A 23,115-nucleotide genomic window follows, 5' to 3' on the forward strand; every position below is an offset into this window, starting at 1 on the left:
AGTCTTCAGATTTGTGTCTTCCCCAATGCACATCTTATTCCCCTTGGGGGATCTTTTTCTGTTACTCTCTTCACTCCCATTCATCTTCCTCTACCACATATTGCAGCAAGTACTTTGCTTCAGAAGCCAGCTTCATTGAATGCAACATAAAATACCTTTTCATAGTTCATAAAGCTTATTCCCACAGATGTCATGGTAAAGAGACCAATTGCTCTAAGGTTCCTACTTAACTATATTTTCCAAGCCCTAATAATACATCTAAGTGTACTATAACATTTTGAAGCAACTTTTCTCTCTAGCTGGTATGTTCTGATGTTTTCTTTTCATTTAGTTTTTTCTTTTTAGAACAGTGAGAATACTATTTTTGTTGGCACTATTTTTATATAATGTTAATCAATAAACTATTTTTTATAATGATGAGTTTGTCATTTAACACCTCTTCTGGCACACAGTATCTGCCAAAGGAAAAGATGCTTTATGAAGATTCGTCAAAGTTGGGTAACTAACTCTTTCTTACATCCTACCACATAACCAAACAGCCTGGACCAAGGATTCTGAACTATGAGAGAACAACATGTGCTTCTAAGCCATAGGGACATCCCAGCTGTCCATGCCAAAAATCCATAGAGCCAGCAAGGAGCTTTAGGGCAGACTTATAGTTTAAGAGATTTATGAATCTCCGCTATATTTCTTGACTCAGCCCTTTTTTATATAAAGAAACACTTAAATGGAGGTCAACTTCTAGTCTGGAAGATGACAACTAGTCAATTCCAGAAAGATTTCTATTGAATCTACTTAATATCTTCAGACGAAATTGGAAGGAATGACTTCTACCCAAACAGGGGCCTTTTGCTCACATATATACATCTCTGTTATTCTAGGGATCCTAGATGGCCCCAGATTCCTCTAGAAATGTGGACAAGACAGAATCTTAGAGACCAAATATAGTGTCTTATTTATCATGCCCAAAATGTTAACTAGCCTGCTGTATTTCATCATTGTTACTTTAACATGGAGGAATAAGAGATATTTACTAATCTAGCATGGGTGGAGGTGTTCATTTCATTTTGTTCAAAATTTCGGCCAGACATATTCATTGTTTACATTTTACAGAACATTTTAAAATTGCACTTTCTTTCTCTAATGCTTCATTATAAATAAATCAGGATCCAAATATGTGAAATATATATAATCTTAAACTTAGTTTTACTATTAAAATAGTAGGATGTTGTCAATAAGTTGCTTTTTGCATTTCCCAATCATTTTCTCTTTTTGTTGAGATATAATTGACATATAACATTGTATTAGTTTTAGGTGTACAACATAATGCCAATTATTTTCAATGAGCAGTTTTAGTTAAGGATTCCCCTTATGGCTCCTATCTCAAAAACTGAATGCATCTTGTGGCTGTTCTGTTGCACTAGATCAGCTATTTGTTTGATCACTTCCCAACTGACATATGTATAGAATCGTTGAACTACTGCTGTCAATACAGTTTTTAAAATTAATCAGATATTTAAACTCTGAGAGAGGTGTTAACCATGATGACATTTGAATTTTATTAGCTGTCTTTCACCCTGCCTGAATACCTTCTGCTCTGCTGGCTTGACTAATACATTAGACTCATTTGAACTCGGGTAACTTTTTGGTGGGTTTGGCCTGAAGAAATCTCCCAGTCTCCAGAGGGCAATTTATAACGGGAATTATTGGTTAAGCCAGTGTTGGCATTTGGTTCAGTCCATTTCCCAGCCTTAAGTAGATAATACAAGTTTGCATGTACGTCTACTTTTATTAAATCTTTTAAAAAGTGTTTAATACAGTCATGCTCGATGATGCGGCGCAATACCTAAAGGCTAGGGTTAAGATATGTTTCTGATCCTCTGAAAAGCTTTTCTGACTCAGTAGGCTGTGAACATTCACAATAGCCCTAAAGGCAATCCTCCATGAGTTATAGTAGGTTGATAACTGCACCTGGATTATTCGTAGCAAAGAAAATTTGCAACATGCTCCCTGAGAGTCCAGCCAGTGGAATAGTATGGGATAAAAATCATCTGGTGGACCACAGAGATGATACACCAGCCCACATAAAAAACATTTCACATAAAAGACCTTCATTAATAACACTGATATAATCATATTAGAATCCTTTGCTGAAGCTCTCTCAAATTATGGAAATAGAATAAGGTGCAAAAGAGCAAGTAAAATCGTTTGCAACTTAAAAGTATATTTTGTGAGGGCATAATATCCTTCTGTTCAAATTCATATTACAAAAAGCATGGGCTTATAGCATCTGATATGAATTCAGAACAAAAATAGATGATTTAATTTAAATGAAATATAGAACTAATTTATATGAGAATGAGATAATTGCAGATAAAAACTGGTGTTTGCTATTCCCCATCTCCACTCCCAGCCAAAAAAGATTGTTGAATAAGGATTCCACATTGTATCAACATCAAAAACTATTGTGGACTTCTATGCTGGTCTAAGGACTCAGAATTAAAATGTGTCTTTGTACTTAAGAAAACAAGTGTATCCACCTTGTTTAAATATATTTGCAAATTTAGAACTCATAATACAAAATATTTTTAACATAACTAATAGTACCCTAAAATGTAGTATTTTTACATTAAACTTTTTATGTGAGATAATTGTATTTTATCATACAAAATGCAATTGTATGAAATAATACAGAAAGATCCTATATACTCTTTACCCAGTTTCACTGGCACCCACTAATCTGTAATGACTATAGTTGTGTCATGTCAAGAATGTTATTATGTAAGTGGAGTTGTGCAATCCTTTTGGGATTGGCTTTTTTCACTTGGTGTAGTTCTATGGAAATTCGTGCAGGTTGTTGCATATATTAATAGTTCCTTCCTTTTATTGCTTGTATTCCATGATATGAATATACCACAGTTTGTTTCACCATTCACCCACTGAAGGACAGCTAGGTTGTGTCCAGTCTTTGGCTATTATGGATAAAGCTGCTATAAACATCTGTGTACAGTTTTTTGTGTAAACATGTCTTCATTTCTCTGTGACAAATGACCCAGAGCCCAATTGCTGGGTTGTATTGTAGTTGTATATGTAGTTTTTTTATAAAAAACCTCAAAACTCTTTTCCAAAGTGGCTGTACATAAATCTTTCCCTCTTTCTGTTTTCAAGATTTTTGTCTTTGGTTTTCCAAATTTTGAACATCATGTATCTTGGTGTGAATTTCTTTGGGTTTATGCTGTTTGGGTTTCACTCAGCTTCTTGAATATGTAAGTTCAGGTCTTTTGTCAAATTTAGGCAGTTTTGATTTCTTCGAGTACTTTTTCTGTACTGCTCTCTTTTTCCTCTCCTTTCAGGACTCCAGTGACATAAATGTTAGATGTTTTATTGTAGTCCCACAAGTCCCTGAGTCTCTATTCATTTTTCTTCAGTCTACTTTTTTCTCTCTTGTCCATATTGTGTTATTTCTATTGTTCTGTCTTCAAGTTCTCTCATTCTTTCCTCTGTATCCTCCATTCTGCAGTTGTTTCTTTTATTTTGGTTATTGCATCTTTTCAGTTCTAAATTTTCAATTTGGTTTTTCTTTATATCCTCTATTTCTTTGCTACGACTGTTTATTTTTTATTTATTTCAAGCACGTTCATAATTGCTTTGTTGAAGCATTTTTGCGATTGCTACTTTAAAATATTTGTCAGGAAATTCTGACATCTCTGTCCTGCAGCTTTGTGTTAGCTTCCCTTCATTGTCTTTTTTCATTCGGGCTGAGATCTTCATCCTTATTGGTGTGATGAGTAATTTTAAATTGAAACATGGACATTTTGGGTATTGTGTCATGAGACTAGATTTTCCCTAAACCTTCTGCTTTAGTTGGCTTCCTTTGATACCACTTTGAAACGGGAAGGAGAGACACGGACTCATTTCTGCCAAGTGGAGTTTAGAAGTCCAGGATCCCCACTCAGACTTTGTTGAGACCCAAGGAGGGAAGGGCTTCTCATTAAGGCTGAGATGGAGTGGAAATTCCTGCTCTCTACTCAGCTTTCACTGATACCACTAAGGCTAGGAGGGGTAGAAGTGCCTTGTTCCTGCTCGTCTGACACCATAGGGGCATGAGATTGGCCTTAATACTGCTCGGCATTAATACAAGTTCTGATTCTCCAGTAGGGCTCCTCTGACACCACCAGAGTTAGGAGGGGAGGAGTGCCTTCTTACTACAGGATGAGGCTAGAAGTCTAGATGCCCCATGTGGTGCCTACTGACACTAGAGAGGGGGACTTCCTCCTTCCTGGCAAGAACAAAAGTCTAGGCTTCCTGCCTGACTTCTCAGCACCACAGCCTGGCCTGACGGGGAGTCTTTGCTCTCCACTATTTGCTGCTGTGCTTGGGGAGGGGGGGCTGCAGTTTTTTCCATGTTGTTGGCTAAAGAAGACCTGTTATTATCTTAAAAATTTTTCGTCTTGCTAAGCTATCCCTTTCCTGATTCTCTGGCTACAGAGAGCAGGCTTTTGTTTCAGCTTTTTTATCTGTGCCCATTGGCATGTCTGGGTTGTGGGCTTCTTGAGCTCCAAGTCTAGTATATATGAGACAAAAGAAAAATAGAAAACTCAGTCCCATGTCCTTCCTTTGGTCCCAAGATTCCTAAACAGTCTACCTTCTTTCCACCTTTCGGGGTCTTCCTTTGTGTGTTTTATCTACATATACATATACGTGTGTGTGTGTGTGTGTGTGTGTGTATGTAATGTCCAGGGGATTTAGTCGTACTTATTGGGAGGGTTGGGGAAAAAGATGTCTACTCCAACTTCCTGGAAACAAAAGTCCAAAAGATACTATTTTAGAAACTAAGGTTGTTATATTTTCAATTACTACAATTGAATCTTTTTAAATACTTACCAAAAGGCTTTGGTTTCCCCTTATCTATTAGCTTCTAAGTGAATTTCTGGGACATACAATCATAATATGGTTTGTAGATACGAAAAAGAATTTTAACCTGATTTAGTTATAGAGAGAAAATATCCTTTCTTTCAGCCGGTAATGATATCAAGATGATAGTAATTCCCCATCAGGTGAATTAGAAGTGAACAAATCATATTATATGTATTGAGGTGAAAAGATGAATAAAAATAAAAAGATTTAGGTTTAGCTCTGCTTTGAATGCCAAAGACTAAGACAACTGTAATATTTTGGTTTTCTTACACGTGGATAATTGTATGTTTGCCTAGTGTAATACCTCTGGTACCTTTCATTGTTATTCTATCTTTAAAATAAATAATTTTATTTTAATTCCAGGTACTCAGATCTATTTTGACAACATGGGTCACTGTTCTCTGCTTTGGCACCGTTACTCCCTTCACTTCACCCAGCTCCTCTGACCTGGGGCCACTTGTTCCTCTCTGAACATAATCCACGTCTTCCCAGAGCTGTCCTGAGTTCTGCTTGGAACGTGTCCTCTGCTTTCCCCTTGTCATTCCCTCTCAAAGCCCTCCCACCTCTCGAGGTCCGTCTCCAAAGTGCAACCTACAACCTACCCCGGGAACGACTTGCCAGTTCTTGGGGAGACAACACGTCAATTCAGTCTTAGAGGATGAGTTCCAGTTACTCAAAGGTGCAAGGCTGAGCAAGGAGGGGAGGGAGCAGGTGTAGAGCATTCGCAAGCTTTGTTGGCAGAATATGTTAATGAATTAAAGAACAGAGGAGGGAAACCACTTTATATTTGTTAACAAACCACCAACAGCTTAATATTGGCATTGTAGGGGAGGAAGACATTTCCTCTTCCCAAATGGGGGTTCGTCTGGCTGGAGAACGAATTAAATTCACATGAGACAGAATAGCAAGAGAAAATTAAACAAAGCTTTATGAGGAACCATGGCCCGGGGCCTTTCTTCCCGAAGGAAGAAAGGGCACCGAAGAAGTGGGGTGCACATAGTGGTTATATACCCCCAAACAGGATGTTTCACATGTGATTGAAATGTCCCTCCCACAATAGTCACAAGATCGCCCTGTCGGCACAGTGCCTGATGGACACAGCAGGTAGTGGTCGGCTATCTCAGAGGGCATAGCCGGAGGCAAGTCTATTGTCTGGAGCTGGGCGGTCACAGGTGAGCGCAGCAATCAGTTCCTAGCCTAAGGAAAGATGCTTAATCCTTAAAGAAATGCCAACGTTGGGAGGGGGAGGGAAGTCAGTTACGTTACCAGACTAGCACAATAAAATGCAGATTTAAGTCCTTGCCTTTAGTATTGATTAAGAGTTTTTAGAGAGAAGGTCATCTCCTTTCTTCTTTCTGGTACAGAGAGGGAGGCACCTTTTACAGATAGAGATTACCTTACAAATGTAAAGGTGTCCTAACAAAGGGCAAGTTCCATTCCTCAGAGCCTCCTTGCCTGTCCCAGTTTATCAAAAGCAATCAGCTTCAAATAATCCTGATGCCAAAGAGACATATCTTGGGGTGGCCAATTCCAGGTCCCCACAGCATCAATTCTGAGACCGGGAGTGATGGGGAGTGAGGCTAGAAAAGGAGCTAAGGATCACGTTAGGAAGGATGTTTATTTCATGAAAACTTTTACACTTTTTCAGTAGAAGACAGGGTGCTCCTTAAGTATATTGTGTAGAAAATGACAGATTTGCAATTTGATACATACTCAAAGCTCTCCAATTATAGCCCAAATGTGCCTTCACAGCTTTTATTTCTGTTGCTCTAGTATGAGGTCCCCAAACTCTCAGATGGAACTACTGGCTCTTCCCTGAACACAACCCATAGCTTTCCCACTTGAACTCACTCTGGAAAAGCAAGAGCCATTTTACCTCTCCTCTGCAAAAACGTATAGCATCCTTCCAAGAGTGGTTGTGAGAATTAATGAGCTAATGTGTGAAAACCCCCAGTTTACTGTTTGTCACTTACTAGACAATCAATTTCTTCCTTCCTCCTGGTGCTTATCTTAATCTACTTCGAATTACAATCACACACATATCCCTGCTATGAAATTGCAAATTCCATCAGGATAGGACTGTGTCTAAAGCAGTGGCTCTAACCTGTGGTAATTTTGCCTTTTAGAAGACATATGGGAATGTCTGCAGACACTTTTGTTGTCTCAGTTGTCAACTGTCTTGTTTGTAGGATGCTACTAGTTAAACATCCTATAATGCAGAACAGACCCCACGAAAAAAGAATTACTCAACCCAAAATGTCGATGGTGCCAAGGTTAAGAAACCTTGGCTTAGCTCATCTTTACAGCCCAGGTAGCAAATAGCAGAGTTGCACATCACAGGAGGCATTCAGAGTTGTTAAAAATGATTGGAAACCCCTTTTCTGTAGGCAAATTTTATAAATGCTATAAGGAAGTAAAAATTAAATAGAAATTTATATGATGTAGGAAAATTGGAAGATAACAGAGGTTTATGAATCTTGATTAATTTTGGAGGAATAAATTTCCATTTGTCTTTAGAAGCAACCAGTTTAAAAGCTAAAGTGCCCTTAATCAGCAAGCTTTTGTAATGAAATGCAGTAGGATTTCCTTTTATATCAAAGGAGGTCCCCTGATAGTTAAAGAATGCAACCAAATACAATGAAAAGGTCTCTGGTGAGCAGAATACAGTGTCTGGGCTGCATCTGGGAGAGTAGTTCAGTTAATAATCTAGAAACTAGTAACACTTCAATGAGGAATCTAAACTTATTGGTCCTGAATCTCGGAATTCATCAATGCTCTTTACCTAGATTTTTATTTCAAAGGAATGAAGTGATGAGTAAGAATCAAAAAAAAAAAAATCGTGATTGGGGAAAAATTGCTTTATAGATAATGCAAGTAACAAGTACCTAAAACGGAAAATAAGAGCTAAACTACTGATAAATCCTCAGCACTGAACCATGATGGCGAGGACTTCATGTGGAGGAAGGGCAGGAGCTATAGACAGCACCCAGGGGACTGAACAAAATGCATAGCCTCTTCACCTAGCCATAGCCAGATCCAGGTACCAATGACAGAGTACCCATTGGACTGGGTCACTCAGTGATTAGAGCATTTTCATGGGTCTTTGTGGATAAAAAATTAAGAAGTGTTAGCCTAGTCTATTTTTCTAGTACCCATAAAAATGCCCAAATCACAAAAATGTGGTTAACTAGTCTGTTTTCTTTTTATAAATCGTGATTTTGTTTGAGCAAATCAAAATCTTTTCTAAAGCCAAATGGGAGACACTGGTTTTTAATAGTACTCTGTATTCTAAAGATAAAAACAATGATCCTGATGATCCTCTTATATAAGGAAAGAGTTCTTATTATCACTATTTTATTGCCAACAGCAACATATAAGTCAAAGTGAAAAACGCTAATTTGATATTTTTTTAAAAAAGAAAACTAACTGCTAATATAGCATCAGCGCTGTTTTCATTTCTCTCTCTGTCATGTGCACAGGGTCAGATACTACACGGGGGGAGAGGGGGAGTGCGCACTCCCTCTTCTCCCAGATCTGAAAGGAAAGGCCATTGAGGAATGTGTTACGCAGGTCTTCTGTTCCATCATTTCCTCCCCCAAGTAAGGTCGCCGCTTCTGTTCCAGGAGCCACTGTTTGATCCTATGCTAGTTCTCTTTGGAAGAGAGCTAGAATCTGCCAGAACATGCTTTCTCCTTCAAACCCCAATGAAGATTTTCTGAAGTTCCTTTTAACTGGATCTCTTTTTGTCTCCAAACAGTTCTGTGCTCATGAAATAGCTATCAGTGTACTCTCTGACGTAAAATGTTCTGCTCATACCTTCCAAAAAGATCGTTATCTCTCAGCTGATGAAAAACAGCTTCATTAGGCTTCCTTAGGCCATCAGGGCAGCTCCTTTTTTCTCTGTGCCTTAACCTCCTGATGGAAGACTGCAGCCTTTCCTAACAGCCCCTTCCCCACACGAAATACTACCGCGTAGGGTCAATACTCAGCCGGAGCAATGCCTTTCTGAACTGTCATCATGAATAATCTTCATCACTGTTCTGATCATCATTCTGATGAAACTGGCATATCTTTAAAGATTTTCCCCCAAACTGTATTATTTTGGGGAAAAAACGTTTTTTTCTGCTTATCAGGAAATTGTGTTAGTTTCCTTCTTTCCATCAACACTCATATTGACTAAATAAATATTATACTGATATGAAGGAATACAAAACCGCTCAATCTGAGGGGATGGATATTAAAAGCCTTCGCTGTGCTCCTTTACAGGTACCAATTTCCCTGAGCAAAGACTTCCCTGACCATAGGGACCTTTCTGTAAGGATGTTTCAGAAAAGATGATTTGATGTGTGCAATCCCAATTCAATGTGTTGTGATGCTCCTTACCCACAGGGTCCACCGCAGTGCTTCTCTGTAGCATGTTGTCCTAATTACCCTTGGATGCTTTGGTTCCTGGTCCAAGTCTAAATAAGATTTTTTTTTTTACTTACAGAGTGTCCATGCAACATACCATGGAACCTCCTTAATATTTTTCCCTCAAAACATTTTTCTGATGGTCAGTGAGAGTCCAATTTTAGAATCTAAGGCTCTTGGCAAATGAAGGGAAATTAGAAGTTTATTGGCACAAATGTAAATGCTATTACATTAACGAATGACCATAATTCTTTTTTCTTCATGCACCTCAAATAACTTATTTTAGATTGCTTGGCAATTAACAAATCTTACACAAAAATTCAGGTCAGAGAAAAACAGAGCAACATGTTTGTTTATAAGGCAGAGACGTCACTTGGATCAAGAATCCACACTGGAGTCAAGATCCAGCCTGATAAAACATTTTGGACGCAGAATCTAGTCGTAAACTGCATGCCTTTGAAAAGCCACCCCGCAGTGAGGTCCGGTACTGTTGCCTTTGCCTCACGTCTAAAGCGTCTTTGTTTTGTTTCAGCTGGCAGGGTTCATCTACGCCTGTTATGTTGTGAAATGTATAACTGAAGAAGAGGACAGCTGTGAGTATTAAAGCTCTATTCTGTTTCTTTCAAGTTCAAAGCATCTTCTTTTCTGCCTGCTACCAAGTCTTCCTACCTCTCAAACAATACTCCCCAACACAGCATTAGAACAGGGGATAAGCCATTTGTACCCGTCGGGCTGAAATGTTTTTCATAAAAGTATCCAGCATATTGAAGAGATGGAGAAACACCCGTTTGGAAAACATATTCCTTTCTTTTCATTGAAAAATATTTTTAGTCTATTCCTCTTATGACAATGCTAGTGGAGAATATAGAGAGGAAATTGGAGACAGAAGCGATGTTTAAATGTGGTTAACCTGTTTTCTTTTTTATAACTCATTTATTAGGTATTGATAACTAATCAGTTTCACCCAGGGCTACAAATTTCAATAATCAACCATTTGCAATAGTTACTAAAATTCTCCAAAGAACGGACTTCAGATTAATTCAAGAAATTTGTCTTCAGGAAACCAAATGTTCGTTATTTCTTTTTTGTTCCTACAATTTGATACACATGGCCAGAACTCTATGTCCGAGTTTCAGCATTTAGGACTATTGCTTGATCCAGGGTGTCGACGGCGATACTCTCTTACAAGCCTCCAAGTGGCTCCCTTGTCCTCTCCTCTTCTAAAAGTGGCAGGTAGAAGGTTTCATCCTTCCTTGCCCCCTGAGGATGTGAAATAGAAGGACTGGAAGCAGTAATTCTGTTCTCTGGGTATATCAAGCATACTTACCCGTGCAGCTATATTTACTCTGAGGAAAAATCAGAGTTGGGAATCATTTTTCTTGGTTTCCAAAAATATTCCTAACAATTGGGGTTTCGACAGTGGGGAAAAAGACAAGAGTCCACTGCTCTGACACAGGATGATTTGAGGAAAAGACCCAAAGAGAAATGTGTGTTTCTTTTTCACTTTCCAATCACACTAGAAAGGAGGAGGCAGTCTCAAGTGATGAATTAGAAGAGGCTCTTTTTCAATCACACTCAATTTGATGGAAAATCAGGAATATACAATGCATAGTTTACATTATTTTGTGTGTAAAAGGAAATGATGGTCCTTTAGATAAACATTTGTAAAATACTCCTCAATGTGTCAAGTGCTGTGTCAGGCTTTGGAGATTTTAAGATTAGTAATACACAATCTTTCACCTCTAGGAATTTGCCATCTAGTAGGGAAAAGCAAACACGTGAACAAATAAGTACAATAAAACTCCATGGAGTGCATACTCAGGGGAGACAGGAAAGGGACTAGGAAAGATTTCAGAGGGAAGGACACTCTTGAGCTTGCTCTTGAAAGATGAATAGGCATTTGTTGGGTACCTGATATGGGAGTAAGGGAACCCAGGCAAAAAGTGAAAAAGCACCAAGGCATATCACAGCCTGCCATGTTGGGGGCAGAGCAGCCAGATAATATGACTGGATTGTATCCTGTGCTAGAGGTGGGCACCCAGAGAAGATTGGAAAAGAGAGCATGGATGAGATAGTAGAAAATGGTTATGACAGAGTGAAGAGTTTGGATTTTATTTTGTATAACATGCTGGCAAATCAATTAGCAGGTAGCTTATAAAAAGAGAGTAATATAATCAGAAATGTTCTTTAGAAAAATCACATTGGTATCAGTATGAAGGGAAGACTTTGGGATGGGGGCAAGATTAGGGCAAGAGAGTCTACTTAGACACCATGAAAATGACTAAGGTACAAGATGATGAGGTTCTGGACTAAGACCAGTACTGGAGATGGAGAGGACAGATATGATATGAGACATGCTAAAATAAAGTGATTAAGGGGCTATGGATGGGTACCATGTAAGGGACAGGGAAGAGACTGATAAGATTCCTGGGTTTCTGGTATGAGTGAGTGGGTAAGTGGAAGTGCTCTTGAGGAAAATAGAATGGGGATGTGATAATTGGTTCAGTTTGAACAAGTTGAGGTTGAGGTGCCTTATGAATATACAAGACAAGGCATCTAGTAAGCACTTGTCTTGTGCACAAAAGATTTAGTCAAAGGTTAGGAAGGGTAATAGATATATGGATTTTATAATGTGTGGACTGCACAAACTATGTAAGTTCATTCAGATTTCACCATTCAGTGTCTTTGTTGTGACAAATCCTTGATGAAGGGAAAGTCTACAGATTAAATTTTATATAGGAATTGAGCTTTCCTTAGACTATATAGTTTGATTTCATTTCACAATGATACCCATGCATTTTTGTCTTCAGAAAATACTGACACACCAAGTCTCCTAGACAGATAATCAGTATCTCTCTAGAATAGTGCCTCCCCAAGGGGATCTCAGTAAAGCTAGATCCATAAGATATACCGTTCAAAAGAGATTCCAAAGCCAAGTAAGTTTATCAGTGAAAATTTAGAATGCACATTTACGTATTAACATCTCTGAGAGTCCTGCAGTAAAGAAATATGTTTGATTTTTCCTAATTCACAGTTTTGTTTTAACCATATTATGTGGGTGAGGTAGAGAGAAGCCAATGCAGATGAAAGAGAGAAACCAGAAAGAGTTTTCCAGTTTCATTATACTCACAGTTCCCTGGGGAGAACATAACATGCCACGCGGGGCCACTCAGGAAGCACTAGGGTTGGTGACAAGGCAGAGAGAGAGCAGAACTGTGGGCAAGTGCCTTTATTGTGGTTTCCAGGGAAAGGAATGCAGAGTAAGTGGGTTTAGGATTGGCCAGCAGTTTGAAAGGGGCACCCCATGAAACTCGTGTTCCCTCAACTGTTAGAGAATATGGCTTGGGGCTATCTAAAGTCGCCAGAGGTTTTAGGTGAGCTAAGTTTAGTTGGGAAACAGCCAGTGGTCATTTTGTAGCTGCTAAGGCATCAATTTATAGAAATCAAAAGTTTGGTTAATATCCCAAACATGGAAACACAAAACTCTTTTTCACAAGAAATCTTCATGTTCCAGAGAATAAGGGAATTATTTTAGGGAATTCTGCTCTAGATCAAATGTTGACCAAAGCCGTGTAAATCCAAGGGTTTGTGAAATCACAAATACCTTTTGGAAGGTCAGTTTTATCTTTAAAGCATCTAATAAACTATTTTCCCAAAAACTCCAAAAAATAATGCTTATGTCTTTATATATATTTTGACCGCAACCCCTTATCTGCCTTTGTTAATCTAAAACATAAGCAGACTTCTCATAGATAATTTTTCTAATTTTAGTCTTTTTGCTCAGTGGGTAAGATAGGAACTACTTTTATTTTTACATGCAAGTAGACTGAAGCTTACCTAAGACATTCCTGGGGCCACTAACCAGCCTGAAGGACATACTCCTTTGGGCCAAATCTCTGTCCAGTTAGGTACATTTACTTGTGGTCATTCACACAAGACAGTTATGAGTATTCGTTGAGAACAATGCTGTGGACTGATATTTCCCATGTATTATCATTGTCTTGGTCACTTGTCTGTATGTTCACCTCCAGACACTGCCTAGAACATATGGCTTCCAATGCTCAAGAGTATAAAAAAGGTTTGAAATTTCTAATTTTGGGTCATTATATTATAAAGAAAATTATTTTAATCCTTTGAAAGCATTCTGGCAAAATGAAAGTAAAATACACACAAATGCTCCCAGACAGTAAGCCCTAAAGTATGGGGAAAGTTCAGTGTCTATGTGAACAGGGAAGGGATCTCTGTGTATCTATTCAGACCTGCTGTGGATTTGAGTGAAGCATCTAGATGGCAGTGGAGTGCAGGGGCAGGGGCTAGCTTTCCGCTTGCCTAATTAGTTCAGTTTTCGTTCCTCAGAGTCTCGTGAGGAACAGAGAACAGTTTTGGTTCTGCATCTGTGCTGAGAAAGGATTGTGGAGATAAGGGCCCAATTATGGCAACTGAAAGAGTAAAGTATTCTTGATGTTAATAGGAAGCTGACCAGCGATGTGCTCTGTTCTGATACTTCAGGCCTCAGCAGCAAGTGTAGCCAGGTAGCTTCAGAGGAGAAACTTCTGGGGAGCAGTGGAGAGGGTTCAGGCTCCATCAGCAAAGATTCAAACCGGGACTCCACGAAACAGCAATGACTCATCGTTGACCTATAGGGAGTAAGACTGCCGGCACAGCAAATGCCTGAGAAGTTTCTTTTTCTTGTTTCTCCTTTTAAAAAGTATCACACTTACCTTTCTAGAGCACAGTTTGATTAATATTTATATAGATACTTTAATGCAAAGTTGTTGTTTTTACAATGAAAAAGCCTGGACCTTGAAGTTTCCATCTCTGGCCCTTTCATTATCTAAGCCACAGCCGCAGCCTGATAGCTGGCCAATGTGCAAGCTCACAGACCACCACTGCCCTCTGCTGTGCCTGCCAGGAGACAACAACCACCTTCGGGGCAGAGGTGCCAAATAGGAAGATGGGGGCACGCCTGCCCCCATGTATTAGTTACCTGGGGCTGGAATAACAAAATTCAACAGACTAGGGGGCAACAACAGAAATTCAACAGACTAGGGGGCAATAAACAACAGAAATTTATTTCTCACCATTCTGGAGGCTAGAAGGCCAAGATCAAAGTGTCAGCAGGTTTGGTTTCTTCTGAAGCCTCTCTCCTTGGTTTATAAACAGCTGCCTTCTCGTTGTGTCCTCATACGGCCTTTTCTCCGTCTGTGCATGCCCTCAGTGTCTCTTCTCTTCTTATAAGGACACCAGTCCAGGTCCCCACCCTTACGGCATCATTTAACCTTAATTACCTCTTTAAAGGCCCCATCTCCAAATGCATCATGTCGGGAGGTGGTCAGGCATTCAACATATAAATATGGGGGGACACAATTCAATCCATAACATCCCATATCCAAACACACACACACACACACACACATACACCATGTGACTCCTGGATATTTGAAAATACTTGTGGGGAACAGAGTGGACTAGGTGTGGCTCTCTGGCTCATCAAATGCCTGTGGATAAGAGGCTCCAGGCTGTAATGCTACCCTCCTCCCAGGCTCCACGCTCATGGCCACCAGGCAGGAGTTTCCGGTCAGCATCTCCCGCTGTAGGGTGGGGTGATCTGTCTTCAGATGAGTAACTCCTCACCAGTAAAAAAGCAGGGACCCTGCTCCAGAAGGTGTGCCTGGACACTTGAACCCTATTTGAGTGGGACAACCATCACAACATACTTTGATATATTTGTTCATGAAAAGGCAGTGATATGTCTTAAGAGAAAAGGCTTTCTCCAGGAGAGCGGGCGTCCCTCGCTGAGCTTCTTTGTGGATGGCTCTTCACTGTATCATGTTACCAGCCAAGCTGTTCTCCTTCTGACCTCCAGCCTTTTCCATTTCCCTCTACTTGTTCTCTTTTACAATATTCTCCACTGTGCCTTTTATTATATACGTGGCTCTTCTCTCACTCAATTCTTAGCTCTTCAGCACCACAGTTGGATGTCCACTTAAAGTGATAGAACTAAGAATCTATCTCTCTGCTTCATCATCATTGTTAGACGTGACAGTTAAAAGGAACATAGGCAGGGGCCAGCCCCATGGCCGAGTAGTTAAGTTCACAAGATCCACTTTGGCGGCCCAGGCTTTCGCTGGTTCAGATCCTGGGTGCAGACCTAGCACCGCTCATCGTGCCATGCTGAGGTGGTGTCCCACGTAGCAGAACTAGAAGGACCTACAACTAGCTTATCCAACTATGTACTGGGGGGCTTTGGGGAGAAGAAGCAAAAAAGAAAATTGGCAACAGATGTTAGCTTAGGGCCAATCTTAGGAAAACAAAAACGAAGACATGCAGGACCAGCCCTGTGGCGTACTGGTTAAGTTCATGTGCTCTGCATCAGCAGGCCAGGGTTTCCAGGTTCAGATCCTGGGCACAGACATAGCGCCACTCATCAAGGCATGCTGTGGTGGCATCCCACATAAAACAGAGGAAGATTGGCAACAGATGTTAGCTCAGGGCCAATCTTCCTCACACAAAAAAAAGAAGGAAAGAAAGAAAGGAAGACATGCAGCCATGGAAAACATCACTAATCCAGAACAGAAAAAATCATCATATGAATTCTCAATTTTTATTATGTTTTCTCATAAACCTTTGGCTTAATAGTTAAACTAAAACTGAATACTGGTCCTCTGGAAAATGAGTCCATTTTTCTAAGTAGTCACTATCTTTACTAAAAGAAATTCAACGTATTTGCAAATGTTATTAAATATTCAAATCATCTGGGGAAAGATACAGAATGTTATTTTAAAAAAAATAATATCCTAAGGGGACCTACTTTGAAAAAAAAACATTAAAAAATGAACTCTGGATGTTTATACTTGTAGATACACACATGCACAAACCCGTCAACCAAGCACAAATGCACAAAAACCTGTCCTGAATTCTCCAAAATCAACTGGCCTGGGGATAAAAGTCTCGATCGATTGATAGACTCTTTCATTTGAAAAGCAAACCACAGGAAATTATTCACTTCTCTGAGGCTAATAATTTTCTGTTATTTTTGTTTGATTTTTCCTCTAAAGCCTGCTGGCCTACACTTCTGTGTATTGAACTCCACGCTCTATGTTTTGATCATTTTTCCAGTCTGTCATGATCTTGGAGTTTGGATGCGATTCTCTGAGCACAGTCACACACACTCTCACTTGTGGGGGAAGGAGGAGGACGCCCCACTTAAAAATACTTGTTTCTCTCTGCTTATAAAGGAATGCAAGTTTACTGCAGAATATAGAGAAAATACAGACAAACAAAAACAACTCAAAGAAAATTAGAATGACCCGTAATTCTGAATTCTGGTTCTCAGGTAACATTTCAGCGTATTATATTTCTCCTAGTCTTCCTTCCTTCTTCCCTTCCTTCCTTCCTTCCTTCTTACCTTCCCCTCCGGCTCCTTCCTCCCTCCCACCCTCCCTCCTTCCCTGTCTATCTATCTATCTATCTGTCTGTCTATCTATCTATCTATCTACCACTCTATCTGGTTGTTAGGGCCATACTACACATTCTGTTTGGTAACTTGAGCTTTCTTTCTTGTTATTTATAAATCGCTCTTCAAAGGTAACCTTAGGGACAGGCAATTAGCAGTTCAAAAAAGGTGCCAAGGTCTTGGGTGCCAGGATGATAGGTAGAGTTGTAAGAATGATGTGTCTATTTTACTTTTCAAGTATCATACTCAAGCAATCAAATGAAAGAGTGATATATCGTTAGTATGTTATTGTTTCATGATCTCTTTATAACATTTGTGTTGTGATTTTGAAGGTGACTGAATAAAATCATCTTATCTGCATCTGCCAGCCTCCCACAAAACCTGAACTTGCCATTTCTTTCCCCATCACTCAACAGAAACGCATACTATTAGAGCCTGGAGCCCCAGACTTTGAACACTACTAATCTCTAGCTATGCTCTACAGAATTTTAGTGGGGCCAAGATAGAAAGTGCCACCTTGCTCCTTCCCAAAACCCCCAAAGCACAGGAGCTCTGCATTTATTTAATTTTACAACTTTTTATTCTGCTTAAGATTTCTTTTGGACTAAGATACTGCAGAGTTTTAGATGATGGAATACTGCCCACTGCTCTATTTCAACACCTTAATTTTATAGACCCATAAAGATTCAGTGACTTTCCCAAGGTCACTGAGCTTATCCGTGAGCTTCTGACACGAATACAGCACCTATTGACTCCCTCAGGATGAGAGAGTTTGAGGGAAGGCCGTCAGGGACCACACCTGTCTTGACCACAGCTATATCCTCAGCGTCTAGCATATCCCCAACCTGGAACCGAGCTCAATAAGTATCTGGGAAATAAATGCATCAATCCATCAGCTCTCCACGAAGATTTCTTGGACTATATGGAAACTGCTGAACAAATGTGACGTGTCCTTAGACCCCAGTTTATTCTAAGTAAATCAATAACCAATTATAATAAAGCACCTTTTGTCATTTTCTAAACAAATGAAAGAAAAGGAAAAAAAAAATGTCACATGTGAAAATAAAAGCCTGAATAAATGATCAACACCTGAAACAAACCCCTACATACACATTTGCCGCCTGTCAATCACACGCAGGATCCCACCGGTGACAAGAGCATTGCCTAACAGGGAGACGCGTAGTTTTCCCATTGTTTTCAAAATTAGCTTGCACTGGTCTCTTTTTCAGCCTGCTGTTAAATTACTCCCCCTTGTGGTACTAAGGAGAAAATATATGAGCTTTATTTTTAAATTTAGATATTCGGGTCAAAGTTGAGTCTGATTCCTCAGCACCCACTCATTCTTATTTTCTCATAATTTCTTCTCCATTATACTATACTGCTTTTCACTCATACACACACACACACACACACACACACACATTATCATCATCTTTAAGTAAATCTAATATTCCTAAGTCAAAAATATGGGTGAAAGAAATTGATTCATTTTCTATCCTCTGTTGATTCAGAACAATCAGGACCTTGTTTCTAGATCAATGTTGAGGTAACACAATTCAGACTAACAAAGAAGGACCTTTAACTAGGGTGTAATAACGGAGTTATTTTATGCAGAAAATATTTCTGTCCGGATTGAACAGAAGTTATCCAGTTGATGAAGACCACCCAAGTTGTTTTAATCAGCCTCAACAGAAAAGAAAGCCAGAGCATGTGAATGGAACAAGTGGTGAAATTTACAGAAACGATTAGAAGAAAAATCTTCCATTTTGATTATTCTGCTGCTTATTCCAATTCTGCAGATACCCAGGCCACCTGTAATGGGTGCTCTCTGCTCATTTCCCCTCCATCTCTCTCTAGACTCACACTGATAACAACATGAGAAAGGAAGCAGCTAAGTGGCAAAAGAATAGGATGCTTTTAGCACCCGAATGTAGATATACATGCTCACAAAATAAAGTTTCTGGGATCCCTTAGTCCCATCTTAAAAGAATAAATGAGAACAAGACAAAGAGCTGGCACAGGAAACAACTCTGAGAGCCCTCCATGGCAGAGACATGCTGAGAAAGAAGACTGCACATTCAAAGTTAGTCTGTTGATAAATGATGCTGGCACGTGTCCACTTCATTACGTCCAGTTGTGCTTTAGTTTTGCAAGTGACATCTAATAGAAACAGAAGGCTGGGCTTAGCTATCTCCTTAACAGGAGAACTGAAACACACTGCATCGCTAAGGATGGCCGCTAGGTATGCAGAACGAAAACATCTGAGCTGAGCAGCATTCATGTAGCGCTGAACGAGACCCTCGTAAACCAGCGAGCACGGGGCAAACCCTACATCCTGTGTGACATTTAAATGAGGCTGCTCTAGCGGCAGAGACTCAGGGAAGCCTTTGCTAGGGTTGGTTGGCATTGTGTGGCTGGGAATGAAAGAGAAACAAACTTAAAGCTCACAGGAGGTGAGGTTTGCTTAAATAATAGAAAGTAATTAGGCTGAAGACAAAAATCAGCGATGGCATTTTATAATTACAATTAATTTAAAGGTTAATTTCCTTTGGTGCTAAACTCTTATTTAAAACATTTACCAGAAAGGAAATTAGGATGTTGCTATCAAGAGGCATAGAGAGCTTCTGGGAATGCATGTCTATTATCACTTGAAAATTAGGTTAGGCCCAAAGTGGGACTTTCAGTTCGTTTTTGTGTATAATAGATGGTGGTCAGGCCTTAGAGTCCTTGGGGTTGGCTGGGGCAGGCAGTGCAAGATTTGCATTTTTTGTTTGTTGGTTTATAGGATTAATTGCAAATGTTTCCAACAAAGGAGACTAGTTTATACATGAACAGTCCTGACAAAAAGAAAATTGGATATGGATTGCTGCCTTTGTAACTAATGAAGTTGATGGTAAAGGAATTCCCAAGAGGAGAGAGGCAAAGGGAAGCATAGAGTCACACATCCACACACCTTCCTCACGGAGGGAAATTGAATGGGGGGCAGTATTTCTGTTGGCTCCAAACCTGTCAATCCTACTCCCCTCTCCCAGAATCCACTGTTTACATCACTGTTTTCCAATTGGGAATTGCCATGTCTCTGGTTCCAAATGCCATATATTTATGTATCCTATTCATCAGCTCCTCTCCCTGGAAACTTGCTTACCAAAGTCAGTGCATAATAGTAGTGACAGCCAGAGGGAATTAACTCCTCTGTATTAATTTTTCCCATTCACTATGCCTTTGGGTGGTTTGCTCATTTTAAATATTTTATTGCCACCTTTGGTATATAAACCAATCCCAGAAATATGGAATTGCGCAGAAGCATAGAGCTATGAACAGTATTAGCAATTACCTCCTTTAATCTCCTGATCTTACAATTGAGGAAAGGAACTCTCGAATTGACTTGCTCCAAGTCAGTTATGTAGAGAAAGAACCGGGAGTGGAACTTAAATCTCCTAAGGTTACTTCCCCCATCACTTCACTGTGGTACTTGAAATAGATGCTTTCAACACATATTTATGGAGTAACCACTCTCTGGTACGCTGGGTGTTAGTCACTAGAGGAGCAGGAAACCAAACAGATGCTGCCTTTGCCTTCATGGTGCTTACGGTCCAGCACACAACTCACACGAGGAATTATACTAAGGTGTACTAAGAGCTTGGACAAGGAGAAGGAAGAGGTGAGGTGGACATGCACCCCAGGGGCACCTCGTCCAATTAAGAAGACCAGGAAATTCTTCTCTGAGGGAGTGACATTTCAGCTGAAACCTCTGAGATAAATCAGAGGCATACATAGAATTTAACAAAAATAAGTGTACCTTTTTTAAAGGGACTACTTTTTCGATCTATACATATTGACCAAATGTACACCGTAATTCACACAGGAATATTCTTAAGTGTTTTTAATGAGCTCAACATAGCAAATCTAGTTTCAACTTTCCCAAATATCAATAAAAATGTTAGCGTAACCACTGGACATTCTCTTTCCTGAAACTGCAACTGTTGTTCTAAAAAGATGATTAATTTAGGCTCAGGAGTTTTGTAATTTTCCTTTCTGGAGGCTGCAAAATGGTGCAAAGATTATGGCAGCAAAAACCACAAGGCGAGAAATATTTCTCCACTGGGTGATTATAGCATGCATGCATTATTTTTTATTTCCCAAAATATGCATACATGGATATGCCCACACCCTAATTAAAACCACTGTATTAAAATATATTCTAAATACATCCTGGATGTCAGCTGAGAAGACTTACCCAGTCATGTCTACCTAGCTCACCTATAGCTTGTAATAAATGCTCTCTCCAATTTCAGCTGAAAGGCATGTCATATATAATTGACAGCAATTCTAATGGGGAAAGAACAAAACAAAGACTGGTGAGTCTAGGGGCCAGCCTAGTGGCTGAATGGGTAAAGTTCCACCCGGTCCACTTTGGTGGCCTGGGTTCGTGGGTTTGGATCCCAGGCGCGGACCTACTCCACTCATCAGCCATGCTGTGGCGGCATCCCACATACAAAACAGAGAAAGATTGGCACAGATGTTAACTCAGGGCAAATCTTCCTCACCAAAAAAAGAAAGGACTGGTGAATCTAATCCACCCAAATGGCATTGGCAAGAAGTGAGCCCAGGCATCTCTAAGGTGAAGTTTGCTTAGTTATTTCATCATATTCTGCATGCTTCTCCACATCTATCCAAAGTGTTAAAGATACCTGGATACATGATTTTCTGACTCTCACTTTACAATTTCTTGGCCTTCTCAATTCTTACCACCCTCATCACCACTCCCTTCATCTACCTGTTTGATTTCCTTCATCAGGGAGGCTCATTTGGATTTCCTTCATTATGGAGAAGGGAGACTTCCCCAAAATCACCAATTCTAAATTCTCTGCCTGACTGTACGCTTCTATCTTTTCTCCCACCTTGCTTTCCTGCTGCCCTCCTGGAGAAATTTTTCTTCACCTTTATTTAGGAGCTTCCTCCACTGGAACCTTTGTTTTTCTCATACTTGGGCTCTTTCGACTCATCCTCTATCTCCAGGATTAGTAATTGCCGTGATGCTTTCTCTAGCACCCTTGGTTTCCTTCCCTGCCTGCACTTGCGTCATGCTTGGATTTCCGACATCCGTGCCTGACGAGGCTCAGGTTCAGTTTCCCCACTTCTAATTCTGGCTTGCTGCATATTGCTGGAGAAAGTCAGCAAACTCTGCTGGATACTTTCTCCTGCTCAACAATGCTTTCACTCCTCTGTTGTTGACAATGCTTTCACTCCTCTCCCATTGACTTGCCACAAGACCTGATCCAAACCTTTCTGGGCTCCATAAGCCTAGTGCTCAAACCTGAGAACATCAAAGCTATCAAACATAAAGTCCTTCTGTTTTTCCCCCAGATCTTCAACAATTCTCTGTACTGGAATTATCCTTTTGTCTCCTCACAGCCCTGCCCGAGTCTGAGAGGAACAGTTAAGCTTTTCCTCTCCAAGTGGTCCTTCCACCGAGCGCTGACCTCATCCCCTCTGCCTAAACCAGGAGGACGGGCTCTCAGCGTCTTTATTCTCACCCACTCCATTGGACACAGACGGGTCAAACCTCATGGACCACAAACCACTCTGGTCCCAGTCTCTCTGTCTCTGTCCTTTCAAATAATATAAGAGGTAGTTTCCAAAAACATTGAAAATATGGAAACTCAGTTCTACGTAGTTTTTTTTTTAATATAAAATATCTTCCCTTTTTTTCTGCATGTGTCACGCAGGCTCTTCCTGTTTCTTCTCAGACGCCAGTCCTCTCAACCAACTAAATGGACGTGTCAAGGGTTTCCGCAGCCTTAGCTCAGCTCTCCGCAGCTTCTGCTGATGCCTTCTGTGCTTATGTCATTCTACACAAAATTCTAGTAAATTCTAATACAAAGTTCTCATCCTCTCAGTAAAGAAACTCAATATGCATTTTAAAGCATAATTCAAATCATTCTCTTTGTATAAATCCCTTTCAAAAAGAAATGAGATCCCAAATCTATCCATAGCGTATCTTGAATATACGAGCATCTAAGTACGGCACACATATGCTTCTCTCAGTAACCCTGTGAAGTTGAAGGTGTTTTATTATCCCCACTTTATGGAGGAAGAAAGGAAGGCTCAGAGCAGTTGTGATCTGTTTATGGGTACGACGCTGCTAAGAAGTGCACGCACAACATGAGCCCAGGTCTTCTGACTCCAAAGCCCTCAATCTTTACGCCACGTCACAGCTTCCCTGTGATGTATCCAGTGGTGGCTTCAATTATTAGAAAACTATCAGATGCCGGGATCCTGGTCTCAGCAGAATACAAGTATGTGTTTCACCAAATCTCACCTAAGGCATT

The 23,115-nt window shown here is 40.1% G+C and overlaps 1 protein-coding gene across 7 annotated transcripts in view; it reads left to right on the forward strand.

The window, feature by feature from the left end:
- NKAIN2 (sodium/potassium transporting ATPase interacting 2) overlaps window positions 1–23,115 on the forward strand; it is a 921,761-nt gene that overhangs the window by 884,603 nt on the left and 14,043 nt on the right. For all 7 annotated transcript variants that reach the window (XR_011422192.1, XR_001379336.3, XR_002811177.2 and 4 more), the window contains one exon: window positions 9,860–9,920. Coding sequence is in view for 3 of the 7 variants with exons in the window: in XM_001504216.7 (XP_001504266.1) it covers window positions 9,860–9,920 (61 nt within the window). In the remaining 4 variants the exon portion in view is untranslated. The remainder of the gene's footprint in view (window positions 1–9,859; window positions 9,921–23,115) is intronic.

The sequence above is a fragment of the Equus caballus genome, chromosome 10, assembly GCF_041296265.1.
Source record: "Equus caballus isolate H_3958 breed thoroughbred chromosome 10, TB-T2T, whole genome shotgun sequence".
Taxonomy (NCBI): domain Eukaryota; kingdom Metazoa; phylum Chordata; class Mammalia; order Perissodactyla; family Equidae; genus Equus; species Equus caballus.